This window comes from Mauremys reevesii, linkage group 1 (assembly GCF_016161935.1).
Source record: "Mauremys reevesii isolate NIE-2019 linkage group 1, ASM1616193v1, whole genome shotgun sequence".
NCBI classification, from domain to species: Eukaryota; Metazoa; Chordata; order Testudines; family Geoemydidae; genus Mauremys; species Mauremys reevesii.
The window spans coordinates 154,353,944-154,374,601 of NC_052623.1; the positions used below are offsets into that span (position 1 = coordinate 154,353,944).

Consider the following 20,658-nt stretch of genomic DNA (forward strand, 5'->3'; position numbering starts at 1 on the left):
GCAGCCAGGGAGTTGCAGAGCTGGATGTGCCTTGCAGGTGTGGACAGTTACTAAGTTGCAGCGCTGTAAAGCCTCCACCAGTGCTGCAACTCTCCAGTGTAGCCAAGCCCTGAGACACCTAGGATTGCCCCTGGGTATGGAAACGTCAGAGTTGTGTGGAAAGGTACACCAAAGTACAGCCTAATATGATGGAAAAAAGGTCCAGACTCCCTATTAGAAATCATCTGCACCTCACAGGAGGGAAAAATGGAGGAGTGACCACATTCATAATAGTTGCAGTGGACTTGAGCAATAGTGATGGGGTACAGAAGGCATCACGGTGTCACAAAGTTAACAGTTTTACTTTCTGACCTGAAAAATCCTTTTGGGTAATGGAAGAACACTGACACTGCAGTTCTGTACCCACTGAAGAAACAGCCTCTCTTGTCAGATGTGAATGCAGCATAGCCCCTGGAAAAAGCTTAACAATGGCTTGGACCACACAGACACGGTCATGCCAGGCAACTGACTCTACCTGGATTTCTTAATTGAATGCATTTGCTTCCTGTTTACAATGCTGACTGAAGGCCTGATTCTGAATCACTGAGATCAATGGGAGCCTTGGGACCAGGGGCGGCTCTAGGAATTGCGCCGCCCCAAGCAGGGCGGCACGCTGCGGGGGGCGCTCTGGCGGTCGCCGGTCCCGCGGCTCCGGTGGACCTCCTGCAGACGTGCCTGCAGAGGGTCCGCTGGTCCCGCGGCTCCGGTGGACCTCCCGCAGGCACGCCTGCGGATGCTCCACCGGAGCCGCAGGACCAGTGGACCCTCCACAGGCACGCCTGCGGGACGTCCACCGGAGCCGCCTGCTGCCCTCCTGCGGCACGCTGCCCCAAGCACGCGCTTGGCGCGCTGGGGTCTGGAGCCGGCCCTGCTTGGGACTGACTTCAACTGGAGCAGGATGAGACCCTGAGTGAGAATTCCACATTGGTCAATGTATCCAAGCTCCTGTCTAGTTCTAAGTGCTCCTTTTTGTTTTGTAGATTGGGTAGGACATATAAAAAATGTTTCCTGCCTGTCTGATAATACAAGTTAGAGAGAGGTGAAATCCTGGCCAGCTGCCCAGACCATGGGATATAAGACCAATCCTGCATTTCTCATGCATGCAAAATTCTGAATGAAACCGCTGGGAATTTTGGGTGTACACCAAACGCAGGATCAGGCCCTATGCTGAGTAAGCAAGCTGCACCATAATTATTGTATTTTGCATGCATTAGTCAGTGTTACCTAATTAGGTATGTACAGCATCACTTTAACCATGCCCGTTTAAGCTGGAAACCAAGTAAGCCTGAACATCCTAGAGAAATGGGGGTTCCATAGCTCTATTTTTAGCTCATTCACCCCTGTTACCATTTATCCCCCGCACCATTTCCCTTCACCTCCCTTCACAAAATGGAAGGCTTTGTAATATTCTCCCAATAGCAGTAAAACCAGTCCTGTGGCAGTTTCAAACAACTCAACGTCTATCAGCAGAGGATCAAGCAAAGGGCCCCACACAAGACTAAGGCAGATGAAGGCCTGTCTACCCCGTTTGTGGATCATTCTGGGGCCTAGGCAGGAAATAGGCATCTGGATGCCTAGAGTGAGGTACCACTGCGCACGCCCACAGGCAAAAACGTAAGTGCCTAGGGACATTTTACCCTTATGATTTAGGTGCTGAGACAGTTTAGGCACCTACAGCGTTTGGTGAGAGTTTTGTGGGCCTACATCTGAGGTACTTTTGTGGATCTGGGACAAAGAGCCTATTTGAGAATAAAATAATACAGCTTTCAAAGTAGTTGTGGGGAAGATCTAATCCATACCAGGTTGCTGTGTGTCAGTTCTCATGGGAACTTGAAAAATCTGCAGTGGGTTGAACAGCCCAATGAACCAGGTTTTTCAGTTGATTTATTTAAATTGGATGATTTGAAACCACCAATTGTGCAATATCTAACAACGTAACCATAAGTTCTTACCATTGCCCTTCCACCCACACTTCCCTGCTTTGTCTGTCACACTCACAAATTATTGTGTCTTGCTTTAAATAGGATTCCAAACTCTTTGGGGAAGAGACCATGACTTCCTGTGAGCCTGTCCAGCATAACAGGGCCCTGAATTTGATTGAGATCTTCAGGAACTACTACAGCACACATAAATAATAACTACAGTAATAATAAATGTCATTGTACAGCATGTCACTTATTAGAAACTGAAAGTTCTCTTTTCTTTCTTCCATTCCCTTCTATAATAATGGAAGAATGACTTTGTTAAGCACCCAGAGAAGAAGGAATAGTCTAGGGCTGTCCTAAGAAGACATTTTACAATAAATGAAGAAATAATCTATTTCATTTTCATCATAGAGGCTTATTGTTGAGTCCATTTAGACTTGATGGGAGACTTACTTCCATCCCCCCAGCTTTGGCTCTGATTTAGGGCTATTCGGGTTCCCTCTGTGCTGTACTGTAAATTCTAATTCCTTCTTATTTTTTAAAGGGTACCAGTTGAGTGTTTTTGTTCAGAAATACCATTTAAAGTATGACCTGTATGTAATAAAACATACACTTGAATTATTAATGCTGGAACACATAATAAATTCTAAGAATATGACATTCTTGCCCACCTATTTCTTAAGAATGTCTAATTAACAGAGCAAAATCAAATGGACTTTCAGGCACAAAATGAGTTTCTCTGATCAACACACTTTGCTATCGTGCCCAAGAGGTCTGAAATGCCATCCTAAACCATCTAAAAGCATAGTAATTTGATTAATATAGTCTTATATTGAGCATTCAGTCATAAACCCAGGCACACAATGGCCAATCAGAAAGATCTTTTTGTCAATATAGTTCAAAATCATAACCAAAAATTTTGAACATTTTTATTTTCTGATAAAGCAGTAATAATCATCATTCAGATGAATTATTATTTAGCACAGTTGCCTTATGAGTCTTTTGTTAAGGTGTCAACTGCGCTCCTGACCTTCTTTCCACAACCATCAAAAAGTCAGAGATAATTAATGTTGCTGATAGTTCTGGAAATATCACTTCACTCTGTTCTACAAGCACTCAGGCCATGTCTGCACTACAAACTATGGCTGACACAAGTTACATTGGCATAAAGCCACTGCAGTTAGTATATCGCTCATGCAAGGCATATTTGGCTCCTTGCGTTGGGTTGCACATACTCACCAGGAGTGCTCGTGTTGATGACAGTGCAGTGCACCATGGGGTAAGGATCTTAGTGTGTAACCTGCCACCATTCAGTGCCCTGTCTTTTGGGAAGTTTTGGCAATGCATGGGGGGCAAAAACAAGTGGCACCTGGCTGACTGGGAGCAAAGGGTCAAGTTACGAGCATGCAACTTTCTCCACCCTATAACATCATCCATATCCCATAATTTTCCACACCTTTTAAAAAGATCCTATGAACCCACGTTGCGCTCTCACTGTCCGCCATCTCCGACAGAAGCATGAAGCCTGCACAGCTGTGCACTATTGTCACATGTGCTGTAAGCACAGGACGTACAATCTTACAGTATTTGCAGAGCTGCAAGAACCACATCAGCACAAAGATTTCATGGAGGACAGATTGCTGTAGGACATAGTGAAAACCAGCTGAGGTTGCTGCTGACGTTCACAGAGCAGCTTTAAACAGCAAAGTGCTGCTTCTGGGCCCGAGAAACGAGCACTGACTGGTGGGATCATATCATAATGCAGGCTTAGGACAAGGAGCAGTGGCTGCAGAACTTTCAGATGTGAAAGGCCACATTCCTGGATTTGTGTGCCAAGCTTGTCCCAGCCCTCCACTGTGTGGACACCAGAATGAGAGCTGCATTTATGTTGGAGACATGAACAGCAATCACAATGGGGAGGGATAGCTTAGTGGGTTGAGCATTGGCCTGCTAAACCCAAGACTGTGAGTTCAGTCCTTGAAAGGGCCATTTAGGGGAGTGGGGTAAAATCTGTGTGGGGATTGGTCCTGCTTTAGGCAGGGGGTTGGACTAGATGACCTCCCTGATAATCTAAATGTGCAACACTGGATTAGTACTGGTCAGTGGAAAATCATTTTTTAATTGGAAAATCCACAGTGGGGGCTGCTGTTATAAAGTGGGCAGAGTCATTAATCACCTCCTGTTATGCAGGACTGTGACTCTCAGCAATGTGCAGGACATAGGGGATGGATTTGCAGCAAGGGGGTTCCTGAACTGCAATGGAGCAATTGATGGCATGCGTATCCCTATTTTGGCACCAGCCTACCTTGCCCCAAAGTATATCAACAGAAAGGGCTACTTTTCTATGGTTATGCAGCATTGGTGGACACCAGAGACATTCAACTCAGCATGAGTTGATCAGGGAAGAGGCATAATGCTTTTATCTTCAAGAACATGGGACTCCTCAGACAACTGCAAGCAGGGACTTTCTTTCCCAACCGGTGGATTATCACTGGTGATGTTGAAATGCCAATAGTGATCCTGGGGGACCCAGCCTAACTCTTGCTTCCCTGGCTCATGAAGCCATACACCAGCCACCTCAACAGCACCAAAGGAAAGATTCAACTACTGGCTTAGCACATGCAGAATGACAGTTGAATGTGCTTTTGATAGGCTAAAGGTACAGTGGCATTATTTACTCACAAGACTGGTTCTCTGTGAGAAAAATATCACAATAGTTATAGCTGCCTGCTGTGTCCTGAATAATATCTGTGAGGCAAAACATTTCCTCTGGGGTGGAGGGAGGAGATGGAGCGGCTGTCTGCTGAATTTAAACAACCAGACACAAGGGCTATTAGAAGAGCTTAACACGGAGCTATACAGCTGAGGGAGGCCTTGGGAAAAAAAAAAAAAGCACTAACAGTAATGTGTTGATGTACTGTGCTTTACCTGGCCCTGCAGTTTGGGGGCCTGTTAGGAATTGTGTGGTGCACATCTACAAATATAACACTGTCGATGCATGTATTAATTTTATGGTGCTTGCTGTACATTTATAATTATTAAACTGTTTGTCATTGATCCCATGAGTTCTGTCACACTGTACAAAAACAAGTGGGTGCTTTCTGTACCACTAGGCATTATGCAGAATATGTTGTGAACTAATAAAGATGAATTATTTTCCAAAGAATAGAATTTTATTGAATAGCACAACCAGTGCAAAGAAAAATACACATACAACCACTGTGGTGCTCACAGGTCAGTATATGTAATGCTGTGGTTGTCTTTACTCTCCCCTGGTGTGCAGTAGTAGGGGTAGGGATGCAGCTGCTGATGTTACCTGGGAATGTTGAGGGGGGCGTAGGGAGGTGGTGTAACAGAGTTCTCCATGTACTGCAAAGGGAGGTGAGCCTGTGATCGTTGAACCTGTAGGTCCACAGGAGTCTGCAGCATCTGTGTTTGCTACCCGAGAATCCCCATTATATCCTGGTGCATCTACATCTCCTTTTCCTGCTGGGCTCCTGGGCCTCTCTCTCCATACAGTCTGAAATATTCATCCTCCAGGCCCTCTGCTTGATGTGCAAAGCAGCACTGGCTTGCAGGCTCTCATTGAACGTCACCCCAAGTCTTCTTCCTTCTCCTCCTCATCTAGCTCAGGTGTTCTGCGGAGTGGAGATTGTGCACGGCACCACTCACAACACCAACCCTGCTGAGTATGGCCTACCAGGAGTGAGGGAAATATGGATGGAACAGTTCGGTCACATGAAACTATGAGTATATGGCAATGGCACTGAATACTGGTACCATTGTCCACAAATGACAGTGATTTTAGTTGATATCTCACTCCTAAGGCACCGAGAGCACAGCTGCTACTGGCACCCCAAAGCCGTGCTGGCCTGTATGCTGCCAGCCTGCAATGGCGCCTGCCAAAGTTATTGCAGACTGGTGTGGGAGAGTGTCCTATTGTGGAGAAAGAAATAAGGCTGCCATTCCTAGAAACCTTTGGGAGAGGATTGCAGAGTACCTCCATGAAAGTTGCATCCAGATCTCTCAGGAGATTCAAGGGACATCCCTGTATTCATAAACAAACTGCTCTGCATGGCCCCTTTGCCCAATTCCACAGGGGAGTGAAAAGTGAATAACAGCGCTACCTCATGTTGTTGTACTGGTATGTCTTCTGGTAAGAGCAGATTAATGAAAAGTCAATAGCCGTGTGCCTCACTGTAATGGGAAATACATATATACACTTACCCACGGTTTCTTCCCCTCCACTGGGCTTGTGCATGCTCAACTGCCAGGACTAACTGAACTTCAGTGAAGTCAAACAGGTCCTGGCATAAGGCACAGCTGGACCTCCCCAGCTGCATGTCCCCCATCCACCACCTCCTCCTTCTGGCTGTTAATGGCAGGGGTCTGTGTCCCGGGCTCTTTGGAGGTATCCAGAGTGGCCTGCAGGGTGGTGGTGGGGTCTCCACCAGGTATGGCATGCAGCTCTTTGTAAATGCAGCAGGTCTGTGGCTCAGCAGTGGATCGAAGGCTGGCCTCCCTGGCCTTCTGGTATGCCTGCTGCAGTTCCTTTGCTTTCACGCAGCCCTGCAGTTGGTCCCTTTTTTACCCATTCTCCTGTATCCTACTTGTAGATGGCCACATTTCTACAGCTGGTCTGTAGCTGTGCCTGCACAGCCTCTTCTCGGCACAGCTCCAGGAGATCCAATATCTCCTATGTACTCCAGACTGATCAGCTGGGCAGTTACACACAACAATGGGCAGCAGCTTGTTGTGTTCGCCAAGCTGGGCTATCAGGAAAAGGCATTTAAAAAATCTGCAGGGTTTTAAGGGGGAGGGGGCAGGCTTTCAGCCTCTGTGACCCCTGAGCAACGAGTTCAATACTGTGACCAGAGTGGTCAGTGTCAGGCATTGTGGGACAGCTGCTGGAATACTGTTAGGATCGACAAAGGTCAACTATGAAGCAGTACACTCCACTGCTTCGACCTCAGTACATTGACTATGGTGTTATGCCATTTGGGGAGGTAGTGCTACTGCATTGCCACGACAGGGCACTTACTTCGCTGCAAGACAAATATAACGGTAGACACATATACAACTAGTTTGATGCAAGGCACCTTATGCTGACCTTTGTAGTGTAGACCAGGCCTCTGAATTTGGAATAGCTAGCTGCAAATTCCATCACAGAAAACCTGTCTACAGTTATGGTCATCCTTGCTGTGTCTCCCCAAAAAGATTTTATATCAAATCACTTAAATATATTATCAAGTACTCATTACATTTAAACTCTAAACCAATATATTTTAAATGGTGGTTTCTGATAATGATAAAAATAATGGAATGTGTGTCAAAGAGCTGTAAATGAAACAATAAAAAGACTGAGGGAAAAAACTGTGTTTGAGACTATGGTAGACATGACACTCCAAGGCATGATGCTAGTCATAAATCTCACACTTTCAGAGACAAGGAGATCTCAGATCTAAAAATAGCTCAAGAACTCTTAGTGAAGGTTTTGTAACTAAATAGAATGTAAATTCTGCATGTGTTTTCAATTATTATGATGCACTGCACATATAATAGTAACAATGGAACTTGGCATTTACACAGTGCTTCTCAGCCAAAGCTCTCAAAGTGTTTTATCTCCTCTTTACCGAAAGGAAAACAGACACAGGGGCCTAGATCCTCAAAGTTATTTAGGCACCTAACACCCATTGAAATCAACAGGCGTTAGGCACCGACATACCTTTGAAGATCTGGGCCACAGTGGTTAAACAAGTTTCCCAAGGACACAAAATGAGTCAACAGCAGAGATGTGAATGGAACCAGACTCTCGTTCTAATATCCTATCAACTGTAACATGCTGCTTTCAATATATTGTCTCTTTTATTCTACTACAATAATGAAGAAAATATACCGGAGGCCAGGCAGTTTTCTACCAAGGACCAATGATTGTTCATACAAAAAGGAGGGATTTAACCTTACTTAGACTACGTTTTTAAAACTGACCTTCATTTTTTTCTAAAAATGGTATCAGTAAGTATAACTCCACTTCACATAGTATCTGTAAGATCTGGAAAAGCATACATAGGACTCCCTTGAGACTCAGGGGACTGAGCTCGGGAAAAGATTGGAGGGAAGCAAGCAGTGGCAGAGTGAAGTTAACAAGATGTTGGTCAGTTTCACTGTTGCTGTTCAGAACCTTACAACAGCAACACAGGTAAGAGCCAAGTTCATTTGTTGTAGCTGCTGCTGCTGGGGAACACTACACAGCTACTGCATATGTAGCTTTCCCAAGCAGCAGCAGAGTTAAATTGACATGGCACTTACCTATATTGCTGTTGTGGAGTTCTCAGTAGGTATTTCTGGGAAGGAAAAGAACCCAAAAACAAATGGTAGTGAAGGGAGAGAGTAGCAGACTCTCCACAACTAACTGGAAGTTCTGGCTATCTGGGGGTTGGCGAGAAAGATCGTTCTTACTTCCAACAGCCAGAGGTAGAGTGGGGAGAGGCGAAGGGACTTCACATTTATCAAACATCTACTAACCAGAAGCTGATATGAAAGATGGATCCCCCAGTCAGGGGCCAGAGACGCACCCTGGCAGGACACCCAATATCCACTCCTTTGCGAGCCGCTGGGAGCATGTGGCGGCTGGGGAGACTAGATTTCCCGCCAGGGCATTGCCTCTGGAACTTGGAGGCCAACATTCAGTCTTTGGGATCTGCCTCTGGCTAGAACATTTAGTCTCCAGCATAAGGAATGTCTGGTACATGGACTGTTTTCAGTCCTAATGTGTTTTTAATCTTGTAAAATAGCCGGATGAATGCATATTCATTGTAGCCTGTTTTACTTGTGAGTGACATAGTGAAGCCAGACAAAAAGAATGCATGTATTCTGATGAGATTCAAATTAAATATTCCTTCTAAATATGCAGTAATTACTTTGAAGCTTTTTTTCCCCCACTGACCAAGAGTTAAAAACTCCAGAGGAAACTAACTTATTTAGGCTTATAACTCAGCTCCGACACAAGTTGGAGACAATGTCTCATCCTAGGTGGCAAGTCTATGGCAACAAGTCTGACAAAGATCCTCTGAATGATGCCAGCATGGACCACAGTCCCTGGAAGGTTTAACATTGGTGGTACAGTCAGACTTGGTTAACACTGACTCACACTTTGCCAGCCCACGCTGGTTAACTGTAGGCTTTGGGTAAACCATTCAGCATAACAAAGCAGAGCTAAAGAAACCTGACTGATAGAATGAATACACAACTACATTCAAACTATGATGCTATTCTTAGGGTCCATATGTCCCACATGTCTACTTCTAGTTCCTTAAAAGGAAATGGCATTTCCTGAACAGACAAACAAGAGAATGGGGTGGTGGTGATGGAACATAATATATTTGTCTAGCTTTATCACAAACTGATAATCTACACATCAATTACATTCCCTTGAAATCTCAGATGTATTTATACTGTACTCCTAAGGGCTAGCCGCTTTAACCAGTCTTCTCAAATGTATGATTTCAATAATGCTGTCCATGCAAAGTTGTGCAAGAAGCACAAATTGGCAAGATCATCGAGAAAACCTTCTACAGTGGTAATGGTCTCCTCAGGCTAACTGCAGCAACTTCAGAGCAAGCTGTAGAAAACAATTTTCTAACTCATTCATGAAAATTATTCAAATGCACACATATTTAACATTCACACATGGTTATAACCTTGGCCACGACACTTTCTGAAACAAAAGATCAGGAAATTTATGTCTAACTCATCTTCAGCCATGTTGTTGTAAAGCTGCAAAGCTCTCCTCTGTCTTCTTAAAGCATTTTTATACATTTATAATTCAAATCTGGAAGCTGTGGTGGCTGAAACAATGCAGTAAATATCAATAACCCATTTCAACATACCTATTATCATCTACAGATGGCTAATTCGAGGAATTACCAGACTATGCATTCTCCTCAAGAAAGCAATTGCAATTTCTCATATCAGAGAATACCACTACTGTCTCTCTGAAAGCTACCAGCAGCATCAGAGCTGTCAGGTTCCATTACTCATGAAGAGGAGTGTAAGACTTCCCAGCCGCTTGTATGATCTTGTTTTAAACAACTCATGATAGCCTGAGATTGTTTAAGCTATCTCAGAAAGTCAAAATGATGTGTGAACATTTCATGCATCCATACACTCTCCCCATTTTCATTCATATGCCCAGCCTGATTTAGACAGAGCGTTTGCCCTGGGTTCTCACAAGGCCTAATCAAAAGCCCGCTGAAGCCAAAGAAATCTCTCCATTGACTTCAATGGGCTTTGGATCGGGCCCCTACTGACTGAATAGGATACATAACAATCTCATCAAAAAATGTTCTATTTAACCTGCCTTGACTTGCAGTGGTTTGCAGTGTCTCAGCAACATGGTATTTTTGCAGGGGCTGCCCCGCTGTACTCCATAACTTATAGTTTATTAAATTAAAATGTCCCTTATGATTATGAAGATGATGCTGAGAAGATTAAAGGAGCATAACCCATGTGCTGATGTCAGCCTGGGTCTGCAGAGGGCCCAGCTGAACCAATACCCTGGGGAGGTGTGAACAGGCCATGTCCCCCTCTCAGCAAGGTGCCCAATAATGATAACAATGTTGACATTTAAGTTATCTATTTCTGTGTGGATTTACACATGTCTAGAAAGAGAAGGAAGGGTCTCCAAGCCTCACCCTGGAAAAGCTGGGCTTGCAGAGCCCCTCTAGCCCTAACAAGGCACATGCAAACCTGAAGAGCCCAGTAGAGCACATAGGATCATATTTTAAGCAAGGGCTCTGTCTGCTATGCATGGTCCTTCATTTTGACATCTCAAATGGATCGTGTTTGGTTTGGAGGTGGAACTTGGAAGCATACCCCCAATGTGACTGCTATATTAACCTATGAGGGGAAAAGGAGAGAGAGAGAGAGAGGGGTGTTGAAGATAGCGCCAAGACTGAGAAACTGGTGGCAAGATAGACAGTGTTTTCAGCAGTAACCAAAGGGATACCAGGAGAGGGACTTGGCAGGAAAGTGCTTTGGAAATTATATTCTTTATTATAGGCGCGAGCACCATGGGTGTCGCCAAACAGCTGATCAGTGGCTCAGGGAGGAGCTAAGGGGAAGGGGGCGAGCAGTGAGCGGCAGGTGGGCAAGGGCCTTGGGGGAAAGGACTAAGCAGGGCCAGGACCTCAGGGCAAAGCGGGGGTGGAGCACCTGGGGAAAAAATAAAAGTCAGTGCCTATGTTCTTTATTATTATTTGTACTGTGGTAGTGCCATGATGATCCAATCACAGCTCAGGACCCCACTGTGCTATACGCTGTACAAACACAGACCTAAAGAATCGTGTGTGCCCCAGAGAGCTTACAATCTAAGTATAAGCCAAGAGACAATAAGTAACCCTAATAAAAACAAACAAGGGGAGCACCACATACAAGTGAGACAACACTGGCCAGCAAGATAGGCTGTTGGTTTCAGCACACCAGCAGCCTAACCGTTGTCAAGTAGTTTGCAGACATCGTAGCAAAGGAGAGTTTTAAGAAGGGATTTGAAGGAGGGCAAAGAGGTAGTTTTGCAGATATTTACAGGGAGCTCGTCCAGAGTGTGGGGGAAAGTGTGACAGGGTGTGTTTCAAAATGTAACAAATGGACCACGAAGACTGGCATGTTGAGTATTAGGTGGCAGCAACACATTCAGAAGTTGTTAGAAAGACAAGCTGAGATACAACAGAAGTGAACAGAAACATCAGCTCAGACCATAAAACCACTAGTGATTCTTTTCTCATGGAATAATCTTTTCAGCAGAAACGTCCCATGTTAATATTAGCTAGTAGCAAGTTGTTTGATAAATTGAACTATGCATATTGGTCATCTTAATTTATCACTCCCATCCTAAAAGCCCTTTCTCGCTTCACTATGCAGGATTAATAGCATGGACATCAATGTAAACATTTCTCGTTGGAAAAAAAATGCATTGCTACCAAGTAACCCAATATTATACTATGACTGAGAAAGAGAAATATTTTTCTCTTTTTAAAGTTTATTTTCTGCATTTGACAGCACTTTGTGTCAAGTCAGTATCTACTTTTTCCCCGTATAATCACTTTTGCTTGTTTACCTGTGTCTTTTGCATAGCAAAAGAGAGGAAGAAAATATTCAAACAAACAGACAAGCCTACCCAAAACAAGAAATCTGGCCAAATGAGTTAAAACATATTCAAGGGGAATTTAGGGGCAGGACAACTTCACCAGAATGATTTGTTCATTTGGTAAAACTGAGCAGTTTCATGTTGACAGAATCCCTTTACAAACATGACAAATCACCCTGCCCATCTTCATATAAAGACAAAATAATACATAAGAAGTTTAGGTTATTTAATGCTCCAGGAAATCTGGAGTTTATGAGCAGTTATTTCAAGTTACAGCAAAGATGAGAATCATGGAAGTTAAGACATATAATTTGGAACCAGTTTTAAGGTCCTGCAACATAATTTTTTAATCTGAACAACTTTTATGGTGCTCCTTTAAATATAATTAATAGCTAGAAACCATGAAAGAGTGCTCACTGCCAGCCAGCAACACTGTATGCACTAACCTTTTAATTTACTGAACTAAAAAAAAGTCCATGCCTCGATTAAAAGATCATTTCTCAAAACTTTCCAGCATTTCACTCTTGGTAAAATGAAGTAATTCAGAAACTGACAAGGTCCAGTTCGAAACTCAAAACAGCAAACATGTGTTCAAGGCTACCTTGTATTCTTTGCGCCAGATGCTGTCACAGCCCTGTATAACATAGTCTTCATCACCTTCATAGATGGCATCAGAGATAATTCTTTAACATGGCAACAGCAGCTATCAATGAATCATCTCTGCAGTAATCCAGTCTCAAGTGATTTTTGATTTTCAACTTGGATATATACAAGCAATACGTCCAGCTTCATCGGTTAGACTTGGAGCAAATCCGTGTAAAAGAATGTATAAGACCATTGCTTGAATGGTTTTCACACAGATATCCAAAGCCCGTAAAAGATGTCAAGATGCCTGAAATGCTGCTGAAGGCCTTGTGTAGCTCCAGTAATACACTCTACTCTAGTATCTAAATGTGCTTGAAACATAAATTATACTTTTCACCTATGTAGCACTTTTTATCCATTAATCTCAAAGCACTTTTACAGAGCTAGGTATTATTACTATTCCTATTTTACAGATGGAAAAATTGAAGCAAAGGGAGGTTAAGTGACTTGCCCAAGGTTGCACAATGAATAAATGACATGGCCGGAAACAGAAACAAGGTCTCCAGACTCCCAGCTCAGTGTCTTACTCAATCAACTAGTTCCACATGATAATGGAGCACTGGCACAACAGTGTTCCTGGTTTTGTACTCCATATCTTTCTCAGCCATAATGTGACCTGAACTGTACCCATTCTATTTGGCCTGACATTCCAGGATGGAATTTGTTTTCTATAACTACTGTTTCAGCTACTGCTATCTAAGGAGATGACAAAACCCAGTAAAATGCATCTTCTCATTATCAAATTGTTTGTGAATTCGTAGCTTTAATATTCCAAATGGCAGTCATAGGCATCTTTGTTTATTGCAGCAGAGATGAACTGGAACAACCAATAACATGGATTCACTAACTTGCAGATGCAAGTAACTTGTCAGCAGCAGCTGTCTTGCACGCAATGCTTGCATACATATGCCCATCCAAGCCATTATGTGGTTGTTCTGCGTACACTATAGAATCTCGCTAGGGAGGTCTATTTTAATGCAGGTAAAATAAGAGCTGGCCATCCCAAATATTCAGTGATTTTTTGAAACCTCACCCTTTTATTTATATGATCTCATGTTTGCTGTCTCATCAGCACAAGATTCCCAAGATGTTGCTGAATTGTTAGTAGGCTAAGTCTACCTGTCAGAGGACTTAATGGCTCTACTATGCAGGAACCTTTCAGTAAAATGAGTTGGGTGGAAAAAGGCTGGTCACGTGTAGAGGTTACTATGGTTTACTGTTTGGCATACTGTACTGCGTTATTTTTTGTAACACTTTCCTGTAGGGACAGGAAATTAGGATCTGTAAATAGAAGGCACAGCTGGCCAAAAGTAAAACTCTTGTTCTGCCTTAGGATTCTTGGGTGCAGCTGCCACTGAACTCCACAGGAGTGGTTTATGCACATCAAAAGCACTAGCAGATCCCACATACACACACTATTTTCTCCATGATTATTAATAAAAAGACAGCAGACTTTCTGAAGACAATTCTCAGACACCCAGTATAGGAAGCTTAAAGCCATGTGCTTCAAGTGGTATAGGTATTCCCAGAATTGCTCTACCGCATGGGCCAGTGGATAGGGCCCTGGACTGACAATCAGAAGAAGGGGCTGGGTTCTAATACCAATTTTGCCAATAGCCTGCTACATGACCTGAAGCAAGTCATTTAACATCTCTGCCTCAGTTTCCCCTCTCATCCTTTGTCTGTTTAGGTTGAAATCTCTTCGGGGCAGAGACTGTCTGTATGCATGTACAACAATTGGGGTGTCTAGGCATCACTGTAACTCAAATAATAATACTTGAAAACAGCTATTTTTCAAAACACAACAAAACTAGGAGGTTAAGAAATATCATGATGTGAGTATATACATATAGCCTTCCTCAAAATAATCAACTTTTAGAAGTTTTTGACTGCTTTCAGTATTTGATACACTTCTTAAATTGTTTTCATACCTTTCTCTTCAAGCCAGTCACTCAAAAGATTCATGGTCCATCCACTGGTCACTTACATTCTGTTCCTGAGATCTCTTCTTTAAAACTGTGCCTACTTACTATGAACTTTATTTTAGATATGATTTTCCTCATTTCCATCCACTGAAACTGATGTGATATAGAGAAGAGAGCACATTGAGTTCCTCTCATGAATATCATATACTCATTCAGCGTCTTATTATTTCATTTCCAGGATCCCAACAAACTGGCTGAAATATATACATACAGGAATCACTTTACCGCTCCAGGCACTGTTAATGTCTGTCCCCTCCCCTGGTTAATGCATTTCTGGAAGGTGCTCAAATACTATGGTGATGAGAGCCGTACAACCACCTATATAGAATGGGTACAATTCAGGAGTTTAACCGTGTTGCTGAACTATCCTAAAGCCTACGATTGCATAAGGAAAAAGATCAGAGGAGGGAACCTCCACAGGAAGAGACTGCAAAGAGCAGAAGTCTACAATGAAATGTTCCTCCACAATAACTCCTCACTTAAAGTCATTCCAATTAACATTGTTTCGTTGTTACATTGCTGATCAATTAGAGAACATGCTCGTTTAAAGTTGCGCAATGCTCCCTTATAACGTTGTTTGACAGCTGCCTGCTTGCAGAAAGAGCAGCCTGTTGGAGCTAGCTGGTGGGGGCTTGGAATCAGGGTGGGCCGGCAGCCCCCCATCAGCTCCCCTAAGTTCCCTGTGCGGCAGCTGTCCAGCAGGCTATCAAGTGACAGGCAGTTCAGCTGTCCCTCCCCCACTGCCGTGTGCTCCTCCTGCTTGCTGTGCAGAGGTGAGTGGGAGAAGAGGGGTGCTGATGTCATGGTGTCCCACTCCACCCTGTTCCTGTACCTTATCTCCACAGAGCAGGAGGAGACACACCAGGGCTCAGGACCAAGGGAGCTTACTGGCAGCAGCTGCTGTCTCAAATTGCTAATCTACTTAAAAAGGCAATGTACTTAGAGTGGGGTCAGTGTACTTAAAGGGGCAATGTGCATCTCTCTCACACACAGGGTGTCTCTCTCTGTCTCTGCCATGCTGTCTCCCCTCCCTCCATTTGTGCTGCCTTATAGAGCGTGAGGCTACATTAACGTGTTAACCCTTGAGGGCTCAGCCGAGTACTAGTTCATCATTTAGCACCAAGGCATTCCCTGGGAAATAGCCCACCCTCTGACTTCACCACCTCAACCAAGCTTCACAGTCATCATTGCTGTGTACAGTATTTAACTGTTTAAAACTTATACTGTGTATGTGTATATATATTAGTCTTGTATGGTGAAAAAAATTTCCCTGGAACCTAACCCCCCCTATTTACATTAATTCTTATGGGAAATTGGATTCGCTTAACATGGATTAGCTTAAATTAGCATTTTTCAAGAACATCACTACAATGTTAAGCGAGGAGTTACTGTAATTATTTCCCCTCTCTAATCCATGGAGAGAAGATTTGGCCAAATACCAAAAGACGCCCTGGCACCTTTAAATAAAGAGCAGAAAGGACATCTGTATTTAAAACTTCATCAGAAAGACTTTGCCACAGTAAAACTGCATGGGACTGAATTTAACCACCTCCAAAAGACAAAGGGTTGAGTTAACCTGCTGGGATTTAAACCTATTACAAGGAATCTAGGTATTCTATGACACTATAATTGTTTTGGTGATTAGCGAAGTGATAGGAAAATATAGGAGTATGTGAATATCCCATAGAATTATCCAAACAAGGTTAAAGTAATCTTGACCTGAGTAGTTTTTACTGCACACCGTCAGAAAAATCAATTGCTATTCAGAGACTTTTTTTCACAATGCCTTGATTAAAGTATTTGGAGTGTGGTGTGCAGAATACTGTCAGAGCCAGCGCTAGGCATAAACAAAGTAGGCAATTCTTTAGGGCCCTGAGCAGCTCAAGGGGCCCCTCATTCTCTTTTTTAGTATATATCGTGGGGAGGGCCCAAAATATTCCTGCTTAGGGCCCCCAAAGGGCAAGCACTGCTTCTGAATACTGTATACTGTTGAATTCAGAATATGGGGCCCAAAAACACAGCATTGCTAATAAGTTGGCAAGCTGAACTGTCTCACTTCAAGAGCAGTAGCCAAAACAAACTATTTTCCATGTTTAGGTAACAAATTATTATTGAAATAACAGAAGCTCTGCCTGGATCCAACACAGGGTGCTTTTCTTTATCAGCAGAAATGACCAATTACCAAATTATTTGACTAACACACAGTTAAAATGGATGTACAGTATGATTTGTTTGTATTTAAGAACGCATTGACACCAATGAGATTTTTTAACTCATCACTTAAAAGCCTATCCTTGTCTACTCAAAGGTGTTCCATATTTAACAGCTGACAATTCTAGATTAAAGCAACTCCGGGGAGAAGAGAAAACACATTTACAATTACAGGAGATTTTATATTTACCAAAAAGAAAACAAATACATTTTTACTATATTAAACAATAAGGCCAATGGAATGTGTAATCTTTTAACTATACAGTAGGTTTATCAATACAGTTGCTACTGATTTTCACTGTCTCAGAGTCTTCACCACTACCAGTAAAAGGAAAACTGGATTTTCAAATGCATTGAAAGCTGAAACAAGCACACCACTGAGCGGTCAACTCAAAGATTATGGGCAAAGACTTGGATTTTTGAAGTCTGGGTAAGCAGAGACTGGACACAGCAGTAGTGACATGTTCGGGCTTTAAGAAGAAAGCCAAACACTGGATATTAGCATTTTCATGCAGACCAGTTAAAGAATACCATCAAGATGACCTGCAATGTAAGGCACTCAGTTGTTCTCCCAAGCAAAGAAACAGAGTTTGGCAGCAGCAACTCTCACAGAAATGGCAGGGCAGATATTTCTGTTGACTTCATTGAATTAGCAATTGATGTTTCTAATACCTTAGTGTTTATTACAGAAACAACACAAATTTGTGTTCCAGCATCTTTGTGTTGGAAGGAAATTAACTGAAACATGCCAACAAAAATAGGCAAATTTCAGCTCATTATAATAGTCACATATCTAATTTTACTATCCCCAAAGATCAGGACTATTGCTCAAGCAAAAAATGCTCCTGGACCCAAAAAACAATTTATATCATCAATGAGCAGAGGTTCTACAGTTGTAGATTCCTGGATTGCATTATGAATCACACTTACCTGATTACGGCTTCTATGGTCCTAGACAAATACATCCTTAGCTGAATTGACAAATACCCATTAGTTTTGAACGGCTTTGTTTTTGTGCATTAATTTCAGATTGGTAGATCTGTATTAAGCTGTTACTGTAGGTCAGTTTACACTGGTACCATCCTGACATACCTTAATTTGGCAAGACAGCTGTTTTAAAGGAGCAGACAGCTACAGACTCTGATTTCCTTTTGCCTTAGGAATGAACCCAAATTTCAGTTTCCAGCTTAAACCTTGATAAAACACATGTGATACTTTGAGAATGACAGCATTAGAATAAGTGCAGTGCTGTTTTTTAGGAGTATGATGGCTATAACATACCTATTTATGGTCAAGTTGTGGCACTTGACAAGATTATTCTAAAATACTTTTAGTTAATTATCCTTTAATTAAATTACAACAATTAACAAAAGGAAACAAAAGCAACTTGCTGTAATCACTAAGAAGCAAAACTACATCACCATGCAACCTTTTTGTCCTTGAAAATGTAAACTAAATGTAAACTCTTTGTGCCCAGACACAGATGGTATATGGGGAAGGGAAGCTAGATGAAGAAATCCTCAGTAACCTTGTACTGAGTACTGAGATCCTTAAAGAATATTGGGAAGCTGAGAAGTCCCACATTTGCCATTCACCTCACCTAAAAATACCAGAGACATTTCATGCTCCTTACATGGGCTTCTATGTGCACCTTAACTGTCTTCCACCAGCTTTACAGGAAAAAGGTGTGATGAGTCAAGGTATCATACCATTAGGCCTGGATCAACAGACCAGGAAATCCAGAGCACTGGGTAGATATGCTGGTTTTGGTCCCCTAATTTAAGTGTTATTGTAGCCATCATTTTGGAAGGCTGATAACCTTTGACACATGAATATGCATTGTGGTACCATCATCAACACTGTCTCTTTAAGGAGTTTAAAACCAAAAAAATTGCATGTTTTAAAAACAAATAATCCAAAAATCTGTCTCAGAGAATTTTATTTAACCTTTTTTAAGCCACTTTTCTTTCCAGAACCAGCAATTTAAAAAAAATAGGTGTGCAGACCTCCTGCAAATTCCCATAGAGCAAGTAAGTAAGAAACACTATTTCAAGAGCCCTCTTCTGATAGCTGTTATGATGCTGGTACAAATGCCAGGGAGCTAAAAGAACAAGAAAGGCTTGGTTCATTTCAGTGCCATTAGAAACACAAAGTAAATCCATGTTTGCCAAATAAAATAGCACACATTTGTCAAACAGTAAGAGGGTGCCACAAAGAATGGAAAAATCAATAAATATTAAAAAGCCATTAAAAAGCAGATGACACTGGGCTTGCATTTCTGTAAAAACATGTGTAGATCACTTAACATTTTACTAGTGCAAACTAAGAGATCCCATATGTTATCTCTCCCCCACTTTCCCGGGACTGTACTTTCTTCAGAAAGGGCTGACTTCAATGGAAATACAGAAAGCCTTTCCAGGCTAGTAACTCTGCCTCTCAGTGTCTACAGGAGAGGGGAAGGAGTTGCAACACTGCCTGCCAGGGCAACAAGAAATGCCCAGCACGCCTCTACAGTCTCCTGCAGGGCCGGTGAAGTAAAGTTAGAAGTTTGCAAGAGTTTGTGCAGGAGATTTTCGCAGCTACTCCCACGGCAACAGACCAGCGGTTGAATGAACGCGAGGAGCCCAGGCAGGGGACCACTCCTGGGTCTATCTGTGCGCAGGGACATCAAGGCACGTTGGTATCCCGCTCCCGTCCCAACCCAAGTCACAGCGCAGGCTGGGGGAGCAGCCAGCTCACACCTGGCGAGGGAGGACCCCGCGAGGCCAGCAGGGCGCACCTAGGCTGGGTCAGGGGAGGCTAGAAAGGTCCCGCTCCGGGGAGCCTGGCCAGGGGCTGCTGCTGCAAAGGAAGGCGAGTGACTGCGGAGCCCCTGCCCCGCTGCTTCCCTCCCCTCTGCAGCAGCAGCGCCTCAGGGCTGGCAGCCCGGCCGCCGCAGGGCGAGGCGCCCCGCTCCCCTACCTTCGTACGCGAGGCTCAGGCACACGCCCAGGGCCAGCAGCCAGGCTAAGCAGAGCGAGCGGCTCCCCATGTTGCGCGGCCGAGTCCCGTCCCCGCTGGAGGCTGAGCGACTAGGGGGCAGGCGGAGGAGCGGGACAGAGACATTCTCCGAGCGGGCCCGGGGGCTCCGCGGCAAACTCCTCCTCCTCCTCCCGCCGCAGCTCTGAGCTCCCCCAGCCCGCGCCCCCCCGCGGCCCGGGCGCCGAGCGGAGCTGCAGGGAGCCTGTGGCCCAGCTGCCGTCCCAGCCTCTCCCGCCAACTCTCGCGCCTTTCAGCTCCCTTTGAAGGCGGCTCTGCGTTCTCCCTCGGGCGGATTTTGCAAGAGTTTCTGCAGGAGCCATGGACGCTCAGCCCTGAGCGCTGGCTGTTCTTCTCCGGTCCCCCGCCTGCAAACGATCAAAGCCCCAGGGCCATGCCCCGTCCTTCCTGGGCAGACAATAGCTAGCTCGGGGGCTCTCTGTTACACCTGGCCAACACTGGCATAGCGCGGCCTGCCTGCAAGGGACTAGTAGTGAACTGAAAGGATTTTGTTACAGCCTTTCCTGCCCCCCCCCCCCCCGCAAAATCACAAGACAAAGGATCCCACCCTGATAGTAAGCTGCTGCGTGTATGCTTGGGACCCCCACCACACGGCTTAGGTCTCAATCCCCAGACTCTGAAATGAGGGACATCCTTTTTTTTCTTGAACACACTGTTGTTTTTTAAATTA

At 43.9% G+C, this 20,658-nt stretch overlaps 1 protein-coding gene across 2 annotated transcripts in view; it reads right to left on the reverse strand.

Moving 5' to 3' along the window:
• Positions 1-20,263, reverse strand: part of SRPX (sushi repeat containing protein X-linked) — a 73,137-nt gene extending 52,874 nt beyond the window's left edge. Inside the window, exon 1 of one of the 2 annotated variants that reach the window (XM_039523319.1) lies at positions 19,911-20,263. In XM_039523319.1, the coding sequence (XP_039379253.1) occupies positions 19,911-19,980 (70 nt within the window). In that variant the 5' untranslated portion in view covers positions 19,981-20,263. The remainder of the gene's footprint in view (positions 1-19,910) is intronic. The other variant, XM_039523408.1, reaches the window with a different exon arrangement.
• Between the last annotated feature and the right edge of the window lie 395 nt (positions 20,264-20,658).